General features: G+C 37.1%; 1 protein-coding gene across 1 annotated transcript in view; it reads left to right on the forward strand.

Annotated features, from left to right (window-relative positions):
- The window catches only part of egfem1 (EGF-like and EMI domain containing 1), a 69,446-nt gene that overhangs the window by 36,959 nt on the left and 14,811 nt on the right, over positions 1–17,676 (forward strand). The window contains exons 17-20 of the mRNA XM_028463948.1: positions 113–247; positions 15,797–15,925; positions 15,994–16,122; positions 17,462–17,590. Of these exons, the coding sequence (XP_028319749.1) occupies positions 113–247; positions 15,797–15,925; positions 15,994–16,122; positions 17,462–17,590 (522 nt within the window). The remainder of the gene's footprint in view (positions 1–112; positions 248–15,796; positions 15,926–15,993; positions 16,123–17,461; positions 17,591–17,676) is intronic.

The raw sequence follows: 17,676 nt of genomic DNA on the forward strand, positions 1-17,676 counted from the left end.
TGTGATGCTAAGTTAATGTATTACAGTCAGTAGAGTTTCTCACTTTTTCAGATAGGATGATTGTTTGAAATTCCTCAGTCCAACTCAGGCTTTTTGTGTGTCCTCCCCTCAGCTTGTCCCAGGTGGACACATGGCGCAAGCTGTTCCAAGGAATGTGATTGTGTTCCAGAACATTCCACTGGCTGTGACCCCAAAACAGGAAGCTGTTTCTGTAAAGCCGGACACCATGGTGGACGCTGTGAAAGAGGTAGACGCAGCGAAACCCATAGCGGCCACAATCTTTCCTGCACGCCTGGGTTCAATCCCTGTGGTGAACACTTAGGTTCTTTCTATGTGGAGTTTGCATGTTCTCCCTGTGCTTGCGTGGGTTTTCTCTTGGTACACAGATTTCCTCTCACTATCCAAAAACCCTCCGTGAACTTGAAAAGAAGCAAGCGGTTTGGAAAATAGATGGATGGTTTAGGAGTCAAATTTAGCAGAAAATGACAGTTTTGTAAGTATTTTTGTGAGTATTATATACTGAACTGAAGAGATTATATCCCAATATTGTAACGGTGTGAAATCCTAAACACTAAATCTGTCAATGTTTTAAAAGACTTTTTGATGTTTTTTTTAAAAAACATTTTTACATACAATCTGTCTTTTAATTTGCCTGCGACTCCTTCTTTTGGGTCATAATCTGTCTGCTTGGTGCATCAGTCCTTACAGAGTTGACAAGTTCTTTAGAAACCTTGATTTATGGGAACATGGTCAGTTGTGAACCTCAGGTTAGCTGTGTGTGTTCGCCACAAATACTGTAACATTGGACTCTTTGTAACTGGAGCTCTGCAGAGTTCCATAAATCAACATTTTACACTTGGGACTCATCTGGCTCTTCTTCCTTGATTGCTTTGTTTGTTTGGTTCTGGCCAGGTCAGTGAACTATCTGGTGGTGGGTACTTCTGCTGTTACTTGAGGCCCAGCTTTGAATTAGGAGACATTCAAGTAGTGCTGGTGTGCTTCTAGATGGGTATTAGTAGGAGCTGATGTATAGAGAGAGAGCGAGAGGGAGGGACTTCAAAAAAAGAGAATAACAAAAATCACGAAGGAGAAGCTGTAGGTTGCTTTGAGGAGTAGTTTAAAAGGCAGTAGGTCTAGAGTAGACCACAGTTAAATGTACATGTTATAAACGCAACAATAAGCAGATAAACAGGTAAGTGTTCCTAACTAAGGAGTACAAGAAAGTTGGACTCTGGATTTGTCGTAGCCACACAACAGCCAACAGAGAAGAGATAAAACTGCACGAGTAAAACATGAACTAAATCAAAGTTGCTGTAATTTACACTGCAGTTACAGTATGAGAGGAAATAATATAGTAAATGTGATTTTGTTTTTACACGACATGACGTTTGGTGATGTAGTTATTTTAAATATAGTCTAAAGTGTTTTATTTTGAAAAGTTTATTGCGGAGTATGTGCTTAACTTCCTGATTAGCTTCATTTGCTCTTTGCTGATTGATGCGTCGTGCTCCGGTGTCCACCAGAAATAGAAGTCCTGCATATAACTACCGGAGAGCACCGGACTGTCGCCGCTGGGAAGGAGCAGACACGCAGCGCAGCGGACCCGGTGGAAATTAACACATAGACTACAGTGGAAACCTATCAGCTCCAGTGGAAATTGGGGGTAGTGGTTAGCACATCCGCCTCACAGCAAGAAGGTCCTGAGTTCAAGCCCTGAGGTGGGAACTTGGGTTCTTTCTGTGTGGAGTTTGCATGTTCTCGGGTTTCCTCCAGGTACTCTGGCTTTCTCCTACAATCCAAAAACATTATTGTAAGGTTGACTGGAGTCTGTAAATTGCCACAATTCACAATTGTGAATGTGAGTGGTTGTTCGTGTCTGTATGCTGCCCTGCCATGGACCGGCGCCCTGTCCAAGGTGTACCCCCTCCTAGCACCCAGTGTGAGCCGGAGACAGGCACTGGCAAACCCTGCGACGCTAACAAACAGGAACAAGTGAGTCTGAAAAATCCGTCCATTCATCCATAGATGTTAATATACTAGCTTATTATAAAATGTCAAAAATGTGGCTGTTGAGAGAGAAAGCCTTTGATGGCTCTTGTAAGCACTGGGAGAACATGCAAACTCAACACAGAAAGGTTCCCCACCCAGGAATCGAATCCAGGCCTTCTTGCTGTGAGGCAGAAACGCTAACCACAAGGGCCCTTAATAATTAAGTGTGTATTTGAGTGTTTAATATTGTGATTCATCAAGGCTGAATGGGTGCTAGTGGTTTATGTTTTTCTTGACCTCAATACATCCTCAAGCATTTCTTGACTCAAGTGGTTTAAGGCGATCACAGAGAATAAAGCAGGGGTCCCCAATCCTGGTCCTCAAGGGCCACTATCCAGCATGTTTTAGATGTTTCCCTCTTCCAACACACCTGATTCAAATGATGAACTCATCATCAAGCTCTGCTGAAGCCTGATAACGATCCTGGTCATTTCCCTTTGAGGACTAGGATTGGGGACTTCTGGAATAAGGCATCCTAAGAGGCTTATTGTTGAAATAATGCTTGTTAGACCCCACATTGCCCTGATGGATGCTGGGGGTTGTTTTCATGGTCCCAAACTGTGAGAAATTATGCTTCTGCAGCAAGTTGATGGCTTTATGTGATAAGAAGCCAAAGCTCGAATTAATAGGAGACATAAGGCAAATTAGGGAAAGCCCAAAGTTTTGTGATGATGTAACTGTTTGGAGTTCATTGTGTATTAGTACATTAAATGACATACGGTGTGTAATATCCTTACGTACATATTATATACAGGGTGAACATAGGAGACATGTATCCCCTGGGGTATATGTGTACCCGTATTTAAAATGTATTCCACGGTGTCCACTTCCATTCACAGTCCCCACTCTGCAAGACCATTATGGTAGCAATAATAATAATAAAACATAATTCTGGATCCAGTTTCCATGTATAAAAGAGGTATGACAGAACCGTTGCCAATAGTCAACAGCAGTATTAAAACCATGTTTCTTTTTGAAAGCAAACAATGGTAAATGCTACCATCTAGTGGTAATTACAGGCAGGTGTAAACATAATAGCGTTACTTCTTTCAACAAAGATATGCTATTATAGATACTTATAAAAGCAAGAAAGGTCTGTGTGTGCGTGTGTGTGTTTGTGTAGAGCGAATATCTCCCCGGCGCGGAGTCTGTTCGACCTGAAACTTTGTCAAAGGCTTCCAAATACCTCAAGTGTGTGCATCCATTATTTTGGAGTAATTTGGTGCTGTAAAATATTCAAAAAGTTCATTTTGATTTTAAGATTACGGCCTTTCGGTATTGAGCATGGTATTGAGTTTGCTACTTCCGGTTCCAGGTCACCGGTTCATGACGTCACTGTGTTGCAGTTTGTTTGGGTTTGAAAATATTAAAAACGTTTTTGTACTGCTAAAAGTTATTTAAGTTAATATTTCATGGTTAGTTAAAATTATTCCCGTGATCCCAAACTTCCTTTAAATCGCCGGTAACGGAGTCCATTTCCTCCTCCTTCTCCATCGCTGTGCCATGCTATCCTCAGCGTCTCAAAAACGGTAGCTATCTGAATAGATCGTTTGAAACCATCAGCCACTGGTGAGTCTTTTGCCGACAAGTTTCCCATTGTTTAAACCATCTAACTGTCCGTGTATTTGCTTACTAACGCGCTGTGTCTTTGCATGTGCATGCGCGTGTGTGAGAGAACCCACGGAGGAGTTGGAGAGAGTCCGAGTCTCTCTCTCACGCACAAACACACACACACACACAATATTGTATATTTCAACAATATTTACATTTTTATTTCAACAAATACATTTCAGCCACAGGTTTATCAATCAGTGGGTTAGAGGGGAGCCAGTGTGTATTATTCTGTACGGAACCTCAGGAAGTAGTTGCTGGTGGATGTGAAACAGAGGTGGGCAATAAACCCATCTCCTGTTAGCATCCTCGTACCCTGCAGCTCCTTTTCTTTTCATCCATTACCATCCAGTAAGTCATCGAGGGTTGGAATCAGTGTAGTCGGTTCTCTTCTCCTTTTCTGTGCCTATCTCAAGCTGAGAGAATCCAGCAGATCCACCCCATTTTTTTTTTTTATTGTACTTTCTCACCACTGCGGCATGGGGGCAACGTGGAATGGCGGTGGGGATTTTTACACCAGCCAGGGATGACGCTGTAGCGCCACCAATTGTGGTCGCTGTTTTGGGGAGATAGTCAAGCACTGGTTCATGAAGTCGTTGCATTCATGAGACAGACAGACAAAGGGGGAGTTTTGTCCTTCCATGTATTTTCTGGTTGCAAAATTTTCTTCAGCGTAGAGGTCACGCAGTAAGGCCTCTATTTGCCACACTGTGGTCGGCTCTGCGTAGTACTGTCTCTGCAGAAGCCTCTCTGGTGGTGCAAAGTAAAAAGTGCCAGAAAACTGCGAGTAGGGACCTTTTTTCATGATATTGCCACAGTCAAAGTCAATGATCTTTACGGAGAGGTTTCCTTGGTCCAGGTAAACCAGGATGTTCTCTGCCTTTATGTCTTTAGTACTCAAGTAAAAGTATAGGTACTTGAATAAAAAAATCGTAAATGTTTTGAAGTTTCTCTCTTAAGTGAATAAAAGAAGAAAAAAAAAATACATGCTACAAAGTGTACTTAAGTAAAAAAGTAAAACAAATGCCTCTTCAATAATAAGACAGTGATTTTAAACCAGAAAGTTCCATATATTTTATTTTTTTAAGAACTTGTGGAATACAGGTGCATGAAAGCAATTTTAATGTTACCTTTGCACAACTGGATAATTTAGCACTCATGTGTCAGGAATAAAATAAGTGCAAATGCTCAGTAAAACTCAGAGCAGCTTTGAGGTTTACATTTTCAAGTTTTGAAAACTAAGAGACCGGCCTAAGAGAAAAAAGCTCAAACTACCAACATTTTGCGTCTTTTTACGCTGTAGCGTCATCTTTGAAAGTCTTTAAAAATAACAAGGTCATTTTTAAAATGTAAGGAGTAGAAAGTACAGATATTTGTTTTAAAAAGTAGTAAAATGTCACCAAAAAAATAAACAGATACCAGAAAAAACTACTTAAGTACAATAACAAAGTATTTGTACTTTGTTATTTGTCCCCTCTGGTACTGAACTACTTCCTAATTATTGTAAGCATCTTTTTTAAATAAATCCATGACATATTCTAGGTCAATGGAGATTCCATTGGGAGCTACTTAGGGTTCAATGTCTTTCCCATTCACACTTTAACATGTTTAATATTTTATTCATTTATTATTTTTTTTTTTTGAGTAGGGACAAAAAAACAAAAGGAACAAAAAACTCTTTGCGTACAAGGAAACTTTAACAGAGAAAAACCATGAGAGATGTTCAAAATAATATATAAGATCCATGTACACTTATAATTGCAATAATATGAAAAAAAAAAGAGTGGGAAGAAGAAAGACTTATTAAATCCCACTATATGGGATTGTAGAGTGAAGACGGGACAGAAAAAGTAAATACTGCTATTGTTATATGAATCTGTGGCTAATCTATATCGTAATCTTTCTTTTTCAGACGTGGATAGCAGCTCCATCAAAGTCAAACAAGTTTTTTAAGGTCAGACAGTTTTATTTTTAAGTTTAACCAACTCTATGAAAAAGAATCATTGGATCCTAAAAGCTGCCTTCTATCTTCAAATTTATCCTAAGATTTATTTCTAAACTACCACCTATGAACTTGAGTTCTGTCTCATCTGGAGTAAATAGCTGAAAATGCCAAACTCTCTATAATGTACATTTATCATGGCTGATGTTGTCACTGTTATCCACTAGATGGCAGTGCAAGATCAGATTGATGCTGACTCCTACTATATCTCCCATAGTTTTGGTTATTGCTCACCAAATGAATGGTACCGATGAATCGCACATCATGTCTGAGGAAATTCATTTTTCAAACTGCTCAAATCCTGAATTTGTCATTGTGGGATCAAATGACATTGATTTCACACACTTTGAAAATGCTCTGCTCCATCAGTAGCGTTTCATGTAATATGTTCATGGTTGGGATATTGTTGGATATAACGGACAGACTTATACCAACAGAGCAGGAGTTCCCGTCATCTACTGGATTTACACTTTAATGTGGTCTTCTGACCTGAAGTGGTCTCACATTGGTACAAAGTGTAAGATTCACTATGAAGCTTCCAATGAGGCCCAGAAACACATACTGTACCACCACTGCAGCACACACACACACACACACACACACACACACACACACACACACACACACACACACACACACACACACACACACACACACACACACACACACACACACACACACACACACACACACACACACACACAGTTGTAAATCACAGGCATGTCACACAGGAACAGAGCTTCACATCCACAGTCATAACAGTCTAATGAGCATTGGATGTAGTCATCGCTCTTATTTGAAAGTTGCAGTGAAAATGCTGTCGTCCGACCAAAATCTTATTTTCTGAAGGCCCGTTTCCTGTCAAACAGAGGTGTTTAGTTTCTGAGTTTGGTGCTTAGGCCTCTTCCTGACTTCTCCTGAAGGAGGTCTATCTGACACTGTGAGAAGGTCCAGATCTCTGCTTTGTCTCTTTCACAGAATTCAAATGGAACGGAATGACTTTTAGATACATGGCTTGATCCTTAATGGGGCAGGGTTCTTAGAGACGGTCATTTATCTTAAATGACAGGTTGAACTGTCCTCATGTCATGCCTATGTATTTTAACACAGTCTCTGCATATATCTTAGAGCAGTGTTTCTCAAATAGGGGTACGTGTACACACAATGGCACTACAGAGTGTACTTGAGAGAGAAAGAGAGAGAGAGAGGAAAATTAACAAATTAAAGCATTCAAAATATGGGGTTTTCTAATGTTTGTCAGAAATGATAATCATACTAAATATTACCAGCAACTCACAAAATGACAACGAAAACACACAAAATAAGAGAAAAATATACTGAATAATAAAAAGAACAAACAAACAACAAAAAAAACACGCAAAATGACACCAAAAACACAAACTATGAGAGAAAAATACACAAGATCACTACAAAATACACAAAAATGACAGAATCAGACAAAATGACATAAGAAATGACCAAACAACACCAAAAACACACAAAATAAGAGAAAAAATTATACAGAATAATAAAAAGAACATACAAACAACAACAAAATAAACAAAATGACACCAAAAACACACAAAATGACACAATACACACACAAAATTATGATTGAAATAATCTTGATTGGAATGTTCTAATGTTGTAGTTGACAAAAGGGGTAAATTGGATTCAGAAAACAAAGAAAGCTGGCCAAAAAAGTTTGAGAACCACTGTCTTAGAACAGTGTTTCCCAACCTATTTTTATGTGCGTCTTATTTCACTTTATGCATTGTTTGTTTTTGTCAGCCTGCTCGTCTAAACCTTTTCCTGTGTCTGGTCCAACATCAACCTCAGATTTAAACCGTTTTTAAAAAAAAAAAAAATCTTTTTTATAATTTGAACTTGTGTCACAATTTATTATTGATAGATGAGTAAAATATCTGTAATAATTTGTCCTATAATGTTAGAAATGAAATAGAAAAAAGGCTTCCAAGTATCCCCTGAGATGTGTTGAAGACATTACCCTTAAGGCAGGAGTATCAAACGTATTTTAGTTCAAGGGCCAAATACGGACCACTTTACTGCAAACTTTAGGTGGGAAAATGAGCAATTTCAACATTATTCTGCCCTATAAATATATGTAAAGTAATGGAAGTTACAGACAATGTCAAATCTTTAAATTTCATTTAGTTTGTGACCAATTTTTCATAAAATTTGGGAAAATTTTGTGGAATACTCTTTATAAAATTGCAGGATTTTTGGAAAAGATAAAGATTTCTGTGCGCCCTGGCAAATATTGTGGATATTCATAGAATTTATGTATTTGGAAAGGCGTTCATATCTACAACTGAATTACTTTGTATATTTACACAGTGATTCACATTTTCTGTCATTTCAAATTTATCCTGCGGGCCAAATTTGATGCTTTAAAGGGCCGAATTTGGCCCCCGGGCCTTAAGTTTTACACATGTTCTCTAAGAGTACACACGTACCCCTGGTTGAGAACCACTGTCCAAGAGTGAACCTGAAAGAATTGCACATGTTTATCAAGCACTCCTATGTTGATGTTGGTTATTGCCTATCTTCACAGTTGAATAGCATTAAATTATAATAAAGCTGGCATATGTCAGAGAGACTGTACCACATTTAATTGTTTTATGTTTATTATCCACAGCTTTAAGGTTTGCATGATAATAGTTCATTTGGCCGAAGTTGAATGAAACACTGGTTTAAACAAACATCTGTCTTATAGCTGAAGAAACCAGATTTTTTATTCTTGTTGTGTTGATCTCATTTGGTGAATGTAACCCTGACTGGCACCAGGAAGTTGGTTCTCTATGTTTTCTCTTTCCTCTCTTTTTTTTCCGTGGTGGGCTCTCTCCGGTTGTGTGGTCTCTGGACCTGCTTTATGGGCTGACAGCAGTGGCTCTTACACAACTGGGGATCTGGAAATAATCCTCCTGTCTTAAAGAGCTCATTTAGTGCAGAGATGGAGACTTTCAACTGTATGTGTGTTGGGACCAACTCTTCTTTTCCTACCTATAAACAAAAAAAAACTCCCATTAAAGTGTCCACAAAAGGCACATTTAATACAAACTTTGCTAATATTAGCTGACATAAGGCTAAAATGTGTTTTAGAAGTGTAGAAATGAACTTGGGGTGTAGGTTGGCGATCACATCTATAGGTGTGATGACGTAGAAGTATATGGGTTGAGGGCAGGGTTGATTCAATGATGTTTTTCAATTACAATTACTTCTTCAATTATCCATGTTAAATTTACAACTCATTTATAATGACGTTGACAGACATTTTTTCAATTACAATTAAAAAGACAATTATAATTTTTCCCCTGAATGTCAATTTCAATTACATTCTTAATTACTAAATTTCCTTTTTGTGTGAGGTTTCTGTTCGCATCTCTTATGATAACGAGTCAGTTTTGACCCATGTGTTAAATCAGCTGTAGAATACAAAAAAAAGATTATTCATCATCCACTTTGTTATTTCATCTCTTCGTTACCTTGTTAAGCTTCCTTATCCATGAAAATATTGGTATTAATATATTTGGTGTGTACGTCTGAGGTTTTTTTCTGGCATTTTGCCCCTAGATTTGATTTTTTTTTTTTTAAAAAATGGTAAAATTATGTTCCAGAGAACTGACAGGTAAACTTGATCTGAAACATATTTTAATAAGTGTCGTAGAACTGTAACATGGTTCCCCAGTTTAGCATTTAATGAAATTGTAATTGACAGTTTGTATACAATGTTCATGCCAATTACAAATACAATGTCAAATAACTGAACTAAATTACAATTAAATTACAATTACAAGAGAAAAAAAATACAATTCCAATTATAATTACATAATAATAATAATAATAATAATAATAATAATAATAATAATAATAATAATAATAATAATAATAATAATACGAATTATCAATTACACAATTACAATTATAATGTAAAGGGGACAGAACTGCTCGAGTTTTTAGTACCCAAAACTCATAAATGTAAATTTATGAGTTTTTGGCATTTGGCAATTTGACATTGAATATGGATTTCACTGACATACCTAATTATCATTAGTAACCCCAGTTTTAGAAAAAATGTTCATTTCTGTAAAAAGTTAGCATTGGATATAAATATTGGATATAAACATGCAATATATCTGTATAGGAATCTTACACATGACTGAAAAAATAGACAGTTTAACATGCATAAAAAAAATGCAATATACTTATCTGTACAGGAATCTTACACATAGCTTTTCCTCTTGATATCCATTTATATCTGCACTTTTTTTTTTTTTTTTAAATACTATTTGTCTTTTGTAAATACTTGTTGCTGTTTTTTTTTTTTTTATCCTGCAATATGAGCCAACACAACAAAATGTCATTCTTATCTGTACTGTAAAGTTCAAGTTTGAATGACAATAATAAAAGTCTAAGTCTCTATGTGCACAAACGACACATTATGTCTCATTTCTACTGGTCTGGGCCCTTTTTGAGATCATACTGGACTCACTTTCAGCTCCTGACCTCAACTGAGTTCACCACCCGTGTCCTACTTACAAACATCTGACAAATTCAACTTGTTCCCATTAGTGTTTTCCCTAATGTGGGGGTGTGGCTAGGTTTTTTCAGAGGGAACACTTTGCACATTTACTTTTTATTGAAATAAGTGAAATAAGTGCTTTTGCAGCAAAGCATTTATGTTTAAGGACTAATATGCTCTCATCCTTGTGGGTGAAAGATGTTTGCCAATTTAACCATGTGAACTGAACCACGCTGGACACCATTCCTCCAGGATTTATTTTATATTCAAACACAATGTATCCAGTGTAGTTTGCTCTCCCTGCCTGGCACCCTTTAAAAGCTGGAGGTGGGCACCAGTCAGGGATGGGGTCAATTACATTTTTCAATTACAATTACGTCTTCAATTATCCATGTTCTATTATTTTTACACTGGAAGTCAATTACAATTATGTTCTCAATTACTATAAAGTTCAAATTGAATTATTGAGCCTTTAATAAATAATCCCATAAAATGTAACCTTTTTCTTCTGTTAGCTTTCTGTTAGCACCTCTTATGATAACGGGTCAGTTTTGACACATGTCTTAAATCAGCTGTAAAATACTCTAAAATATATTATTTATCATGTAATTAGTTTCTCATCTCTTGATTACCATGTTAGGCTTCTTTATCCATCAAAATATGGGTAATAATATCTTTGGTGTGGGCGCCTGAGCCTTTTTTCTGTCAGTATATCCCTAGATTTCAATTTATTACAAAAAGAAATAAAAAAAAAGATAAAATCATACTCAAAAGAACTGACATGTAGTGGAAAAATTTGATATGAAACACATTTTAATGATTGTTAACTTAAATACATGTAAGACATAGAACTCAGTTTTGTGTTTTCATTAAATTGTAGTTTTTATAGAATATTCGTGCCAATTACAAAGTCAATTATTTGAACTCATTTACAATTCAGTTATGATTACAACAGCAACATGTTTTCAATTACAGTTACAATTATAATTACGGCATAATTGTAATTAACTACAACTACAGACTTGGAACTCTGAACAGAAACAAGTGGGTCAGAAGATTGAATTAAATTTACACAAACATATAAAATATAGAAAAAGATCATCCTACTGATGATTTTTTTTAAATGTTACTAAATCCCTCATGCATTTGAAGATTACAAATGTAATATTTGATTTAAAAGATAATCAAAAGGAGATCATAAGATCGGTTTGAGGATTATTCCAATCTTGCCGTTTCAAGAATGAATCGAGGCATACTGTATTTGTCAACTGGACTAGTATAAGGGATGATATTCATTTATGTTTCTTCATACTTGTAATGTGTAAATAAATATGTCCGTACCCTTTTGCACAGGCTTGTTGCCATGGTGTCTGTTTATAGCCTATTATAAGAGTGAACGCCACAGTGCTTTACCTCAAAGTTCACGGACAGCTTGATTAAAATGACAGCAGTGGCTTTTACTTTTATTAGCATTTCTGTCCAACCAACACTAAGGCCAGCAAAGCTGTCATGCTTGTCATTGTGGGAACTCAGCAATAGCCATCCCAGAAACTGCTGAGCAGAAAAATGACTTTCCTCCTTAATTTAAGGCTTCAGAGCAGAAACAGAGGAGCAGCCAGCATCATCAGTATGAGTGAGTATATATACTGCAATAACTGTCAGGAAACACCCTGAGTGTATACTGCAGAATTTGGAATCTCTAAAAAACCACTAAATTACACTATTCTGTTGCACACCAAGCTTGTGGCTTCCTTTGGTCACAGTTTTTTTTTTTTTTTTTTTCGTATTGATGGATGAAGTAAACCATTTACCAAGACAAATTCCTTGTACTGTCCTTAAAACTGTACTTGGCCATTAAACATTTCTGATTCTGATTCTAAATAAAAAGAAAAGCTACTGACTCTGAGGTAATTGCTACAAACTTTTACTAAAAGCCCGAAGAAGTTGAAGCTTTCTTACAAATTAAATCCGAAGCTGTCCCGAGCTTAAACCTTTAGGCAAGTCTGACTAATGCAACCATGCATGCACTGTTACGGACAATTAGCTCTCAAGTAAACAGAACAAACATCTTTTCCATGTCAGGGAAACTTCACCCAAAAGAAATAAAAGAGTAAATAAAAATCTGGGATTGGATCCATGAGGATGCTTGTGGATTCTTTGATTTTGACGTTTTGACTATTTGTGAGTCACAGCATACCTATAGTGTTGGAGAACTTAATGCACCACAACATCAAACAACAATTACAAATGATACCTTTTTCATTATTTGTATTGCTAACATTAATTTGACCCTTTTTGGGTTATTTACCTGCTTTCAAAAAAGGATATTGTCCTTCCAGTGTACCATGTGCATGTTCTCTCACATATGCACTCTATGAAACCTCCTTACCAATGCAAACCGGACCCTTAAAACCCGAGGTGAAAGTAATAGATTACAAGTACTCACGCTACTGTAATTGAGTTGCTTTTATTGGTAATTGTACTTTTTTTTTTACTATATTTTTAATTCAGAAATTTTACTTGTACTTAACTATGTTTTAAAAGAAGTAAAGTCATTTCTACACCCAGCGGTTACTTAGTAAATTATAGTTTTTTTTGTTTTAAAACGATCAACTGACATATACATCACATGATAGCCGACCAATCAGAATAAACGTAATGTATGGCGCCTAAACAGCATTGAATATAACCGATACAACTTTTTTGCTTCCGATATGATACCGATATTGCAGCCTTGCGTATCGGCCGATAAAGATTATTGATCCGATAGGAAATCAGCACAAACCATATATATACGGTACATATTTATTTTGTCGTATGGAATGTTAGAAAAGGCTTGATCAAGTGATGTTACTCAAACAGAGAACAATCGTTATCAACAGTAGGTTAATTTGTTGGAATGTGAACCACAGTCACCTATAGATAGAAGTACTAGAGCGGAACATTTTATTAGAGAGATTATATCAGTGATTTTAGATGCAGTCCGATAAAATTTGATATTCATTTTCTGGGTGATATCGGACCCATATCCCATATCAATATCGGATTAGGACACCTCCAGCATTGAATGCTGGTTGTTTTCTCAGAGCATTGCCAGAAGAACAACTAGCCTAATGCTGCTGATGTGACATGGCACATCTGGCAAGGCACTGTTTTAGAGTTAATACATTTAGCTACAATATAAACCTAGAGCCTGAAATGTTATTTTATTTTAAAAAGAATGCATAGGTGTTGTTTTATTTTTAAAAAGTAAATAAAAAATTGTACGTTTTGACAAATCTTTTATTTTATACAGATGCCTTTGTGGGAAATTAATTCAATTTCAATTTTGCATGATTTGGTCTCTTCCTTTTTAAGGTTATACATGACATGTTTGTCTGCAAGGGAAAAGCAGCAAGATGTATTACCCAAAATAAATGAATCAGAATCAGAATTCCGCTATTAATCATAGGGGAAATTGCTTTTGTTACAGCCACTTTATGAAAATTAAGATCACAAATAGAAGAATAAAACATTTAACAAAGATGAAAGAAAGAAAAAAAACGTTAAATAAGTGTATAATTAAAAATAAAGATCAGATATACACACATTACGGTAGTATAAATAAAGTGAGATAGATAATACTAATAATAATAATACAAATTATATACAAATATGATACAGATATTTACAAAAATAATACAAATATACAAATTTACTTTTTACTTGTACTTGAGCATTTTATGTGTGACTTGCTTGTACTTGAGTACAATTTCAATCAGGTAACAGTACTTCTACTTGAGTTGGATATATCAGTGCTCTTTAAACCAGCTACTCCTTATGTCAGCAGGTGTGGGTGTGTTTTTGGGTTGGGAATAAGCTTAATTTTTGTTGTGTGTGTTGGTCGTGCATTAGAACTCAGCAGGTGCTCTTTTTACCACCTCTCTCCCTGTGTGTGTGTGTATGTGTGTGTGTATGTGTGTGTGTGTGTGTGTGTGTGTGTGTGTGTGTGTGTGTGTGTGTGTGTGTGTGTGTGTGTGTGTGTGTGCCCACTAACCTACATGGGGTCAACCTCTGAGGCACCCTGAACTTTGATGAAGCCCAGATCCACCACACATGTTGGACGTGAGCTCACCCAGCCAATGCAGACACTCCGCAGAAGCCACAGTGCGGTGTCGTAATTTGATATCAGTATTTTTGGTGGATGGCAAGACAGAGAATGTAAAGCAGAAGATGGAGAGATGCATGGGGAACAGAAGAGAAAAGATCTAAATTAGAAACAAAAAGAGTTGGCATCTAAAGCCTTTCCTCCCTTCTCGTCTTCTGTAAAGCTGCCAGTTGTAACCAGTCGGATGTTTTATCTCTGTGTGCCACGATGGCTTTTACGGTCTTGACTGTGGCCAGATGTGCGAGAGCAGGAACGCTGCCCGATGCCACCACATCACAGGAGCCCTGCTTGTGCCCTGCTGGCTGGGCAGGACCACACTGCATTCTGGGTAGTAGAAGCCACATCATTAAAACAGGGTGTGATTGAGGCTCTCGCTATAGCCCATCACGACATCCTTCCCTTAAACTCAACTAGGATGTGTTTGTGAACAATTATCTCTATAATGAGTTGACTTTTTTAGGGATGGGTATAGGATGGGGGGAGGGCTATTGTGGCCTTTGGCGAACAAGCTTTAATTGAAGTCTTTTTTAGATAAATGCACCCACATGTGTAAACCTATCAAGATTGAGAAAGTAAAAACACAATTCACTACCAGTGCAGTTGGTTGTCAATGTATGGTCTCATGCTCAGGTTTCTCAAGGGTTCCACGCCATTGTTTTCATGGAGCCAGAGAAACTCTTAGTATTTTTTGCTCTGCAGGCTTTTTCAAGGCTTTCCTTTTGCCACATTCATTTATTGGTTCTAAGTACTCCAGTCGGAGTCAGCAGAAACCGCAGCACGACTTAATAGCTCGTCTGTCATTAGAGCATTTTGCTTTTCACAGTGAAAAGTCCGCTTTGACTTTGATCATACATCTCAAATGAAGAAACCCTAAGTACGATGACAGAAATTACTTTAATTATGAGTTCATCTTGCGATTATAATGGAAAGTTACTGTAAATATCAAATATTGGCAGTTTTTTCGTATTTGGAAAAACATGTTGACCAGTCTACAACCAAAGGATATTGTGTTTATTTGCCTAGTTAATTTAACACATTCACAGTTCCAATAAATACACTCTGATTTGTTTGGTTAAACAATAAAAAAACCCAAAATTTTCTTGATATAATGGGTGTTGATATTGACGTTTGCAGAAATGTATACTCAATGTAACATTTCCAGAACATTTCTGCAGAAATAATAATTAAAAAAAAAAAAAACTTAAAAATAAATGCTATTCTGTTATTAATGTTGGAGGTATTATTTATTAAAAACCAAAAATAAAAAAGAATACATCATGGAGCTAGAAAAATGAAACAAAACACTGAAGTTGTAAATAACGTTGTCAGAATTGCCCTTATAGTTCGTATATGTTTAACTCTGAAATGGTGACAGTTTATCCTACATATATTATATTCTTGATTGGTAAAGAGATTATTTTTTTTATTTTGTGTGCACTTTTAGCATGTTCTCCTGGTCAATATGGGGAAAACTGTTCCAGCCAATGTCTTTGCCACAATGGAGGCTCTTGTAACAGAGTGAGTGGCCAGTGCTCCTGCACTCCGGGATGGACTGGAGCTGCTTGTGAGTTCGGTAAGTCAAAGTGTATTTTTCCTACAAATCCTTAAATGTGAATTCCTCTCTGTTTCCTTCTTTCCTAGAGTGTGAAGCAGGGTATCATGGAGACAACTGTTTGCAGGTCTGCAGATGTACAAATGCAGGAAGATGTGATAAAGTTACAGGGAAATGTGTCTGTCAACCTGGTTGGACAGGAGAGCTCTGTCAAACAGGTAATACCATCAGAACCTGACTCCACACATTTCTCACACATGGCAATAGGGTGTATGTTTTAATTATATCAGACTTTACAACCCAAGTGTTTCTATGTTAACCAGCTTAACCTTGGGGTTGGGACCCCATTTGGGTTGCAAGACAGGGGGGGTCGCCAGATGCCTTCAAAAAACTAAGAATATTTCTTGCCATATTTTAATCTCTTTTTCCTGCCATATTTCAGCTCGTTTTAATGCATTTTTGCTACATTATTCTCATTTCTGCCACTTCTCCGTAAAATTTCAATGCCATTTCTGCACATTTTTTTCACTTGCAAGACATTTTCAGCACTTATAAACCCTTTCTACCACTTTTCCCACCAAATGTCGCATATGTTGACCCATGCTTATTTTTGCCAATTTAACCACATTCACAATCTGTCATACCCATTATTTGCCAGTTTAAACTAGTGGTCAATATTGACACTTTGAACCCTTTTTACCACTTTTTCTGTCTATTTTTGGCCACTCTAATTTGCAAATCTAATTTCACCACATTTTCCACCATTTTTGGTCACATTAAACCCATTTTATTTCAGATTAAAACAAGGATTTACATCTTTAAGATGACTACATATATACTATGGGGCAAATAGACTTCCTGGATAACAGTGAATATTATTCAGATAAATAGATAAATGTGGTTCAACTACCTTCAGGTACAGTGGAGGTCCCTGGTCTCTGGCACCTCTATTTTGGGGGTCGCGGACTGAAATGGTTGAGAACCACTGCTTTATAGTATGCTGCTTTTTAGAGGATTCCTGTTGTGAATTTCAATTACAAGTTCTATCAAAAGATCATCTATAATACTAGAAGTTTTGTTGGGTATTTGCAGCTAATTAAACCTGCCATTTTGTCAGGCATGCTTGCTGCCATGTTGCAGCATGTGGCACTGCCACAGTAGTTAGTTGTTTTGGCAATTCCTGTGACCCAACATAATGGTGGTTCTGGGTAATCCGATGGCTGAAGTCTTCATTTAGTCATTAACGTCATCCACCTTGTGTTAGCCACCTTCAGCCCCCATCAGCCACTGAAGCTGGCCGTTGATGGTGACTCCATGGAAGCTACCGGAATCATCCTGGTGTCAGGTCACGGATTGCGTCGCTATTCCTTCTATGACTCTGACGTGCAACATAGCGGCTAACCCCGAGTAATATGATCTTTTTTATAGAGCTTGCAATTTAAATTCACTACAAGTGCCCTTTAATGTTGACCTTTGAAATCTGAAATTGTGTAAACCATCAAACGAGAACTTTGGGCAACGTGCTGGCTGTAATGTAATGTGTTTTTTTGCCCTAAGCCTGTTCTAAAGGATCTTTTGGAGAGAGATGTGAGCAGAGGTGTGACTGTGTGCACAGTTCAAGTTGCCATCACATAACAGGCCTCTGTGAGTGTGAGCCTGGATGGAGAGCAGCCAGGTGTGACAAACGTGAGTGTGGGAAATGTCAGTGAGAGAAGCATTTGAGTGTGTAGAAATGCGTGTTTTCATTTGTGTATTTGTGTGTTTGTGTCGAC

Source organism: Gouania willdenowi, chromosome 13, assembly GCF_900634775.1.
Source record: "Gouania willdenowi chromosome 13, fGouWil2.1, whole genome shotgun sequence".
Classification (NCBI taxonomy): Eukaryota; Metazoa; Chordata; class Actinopteri; order Blenniiformes; family Gobiesocidae; genus Gouania; species Gouania willdenowi.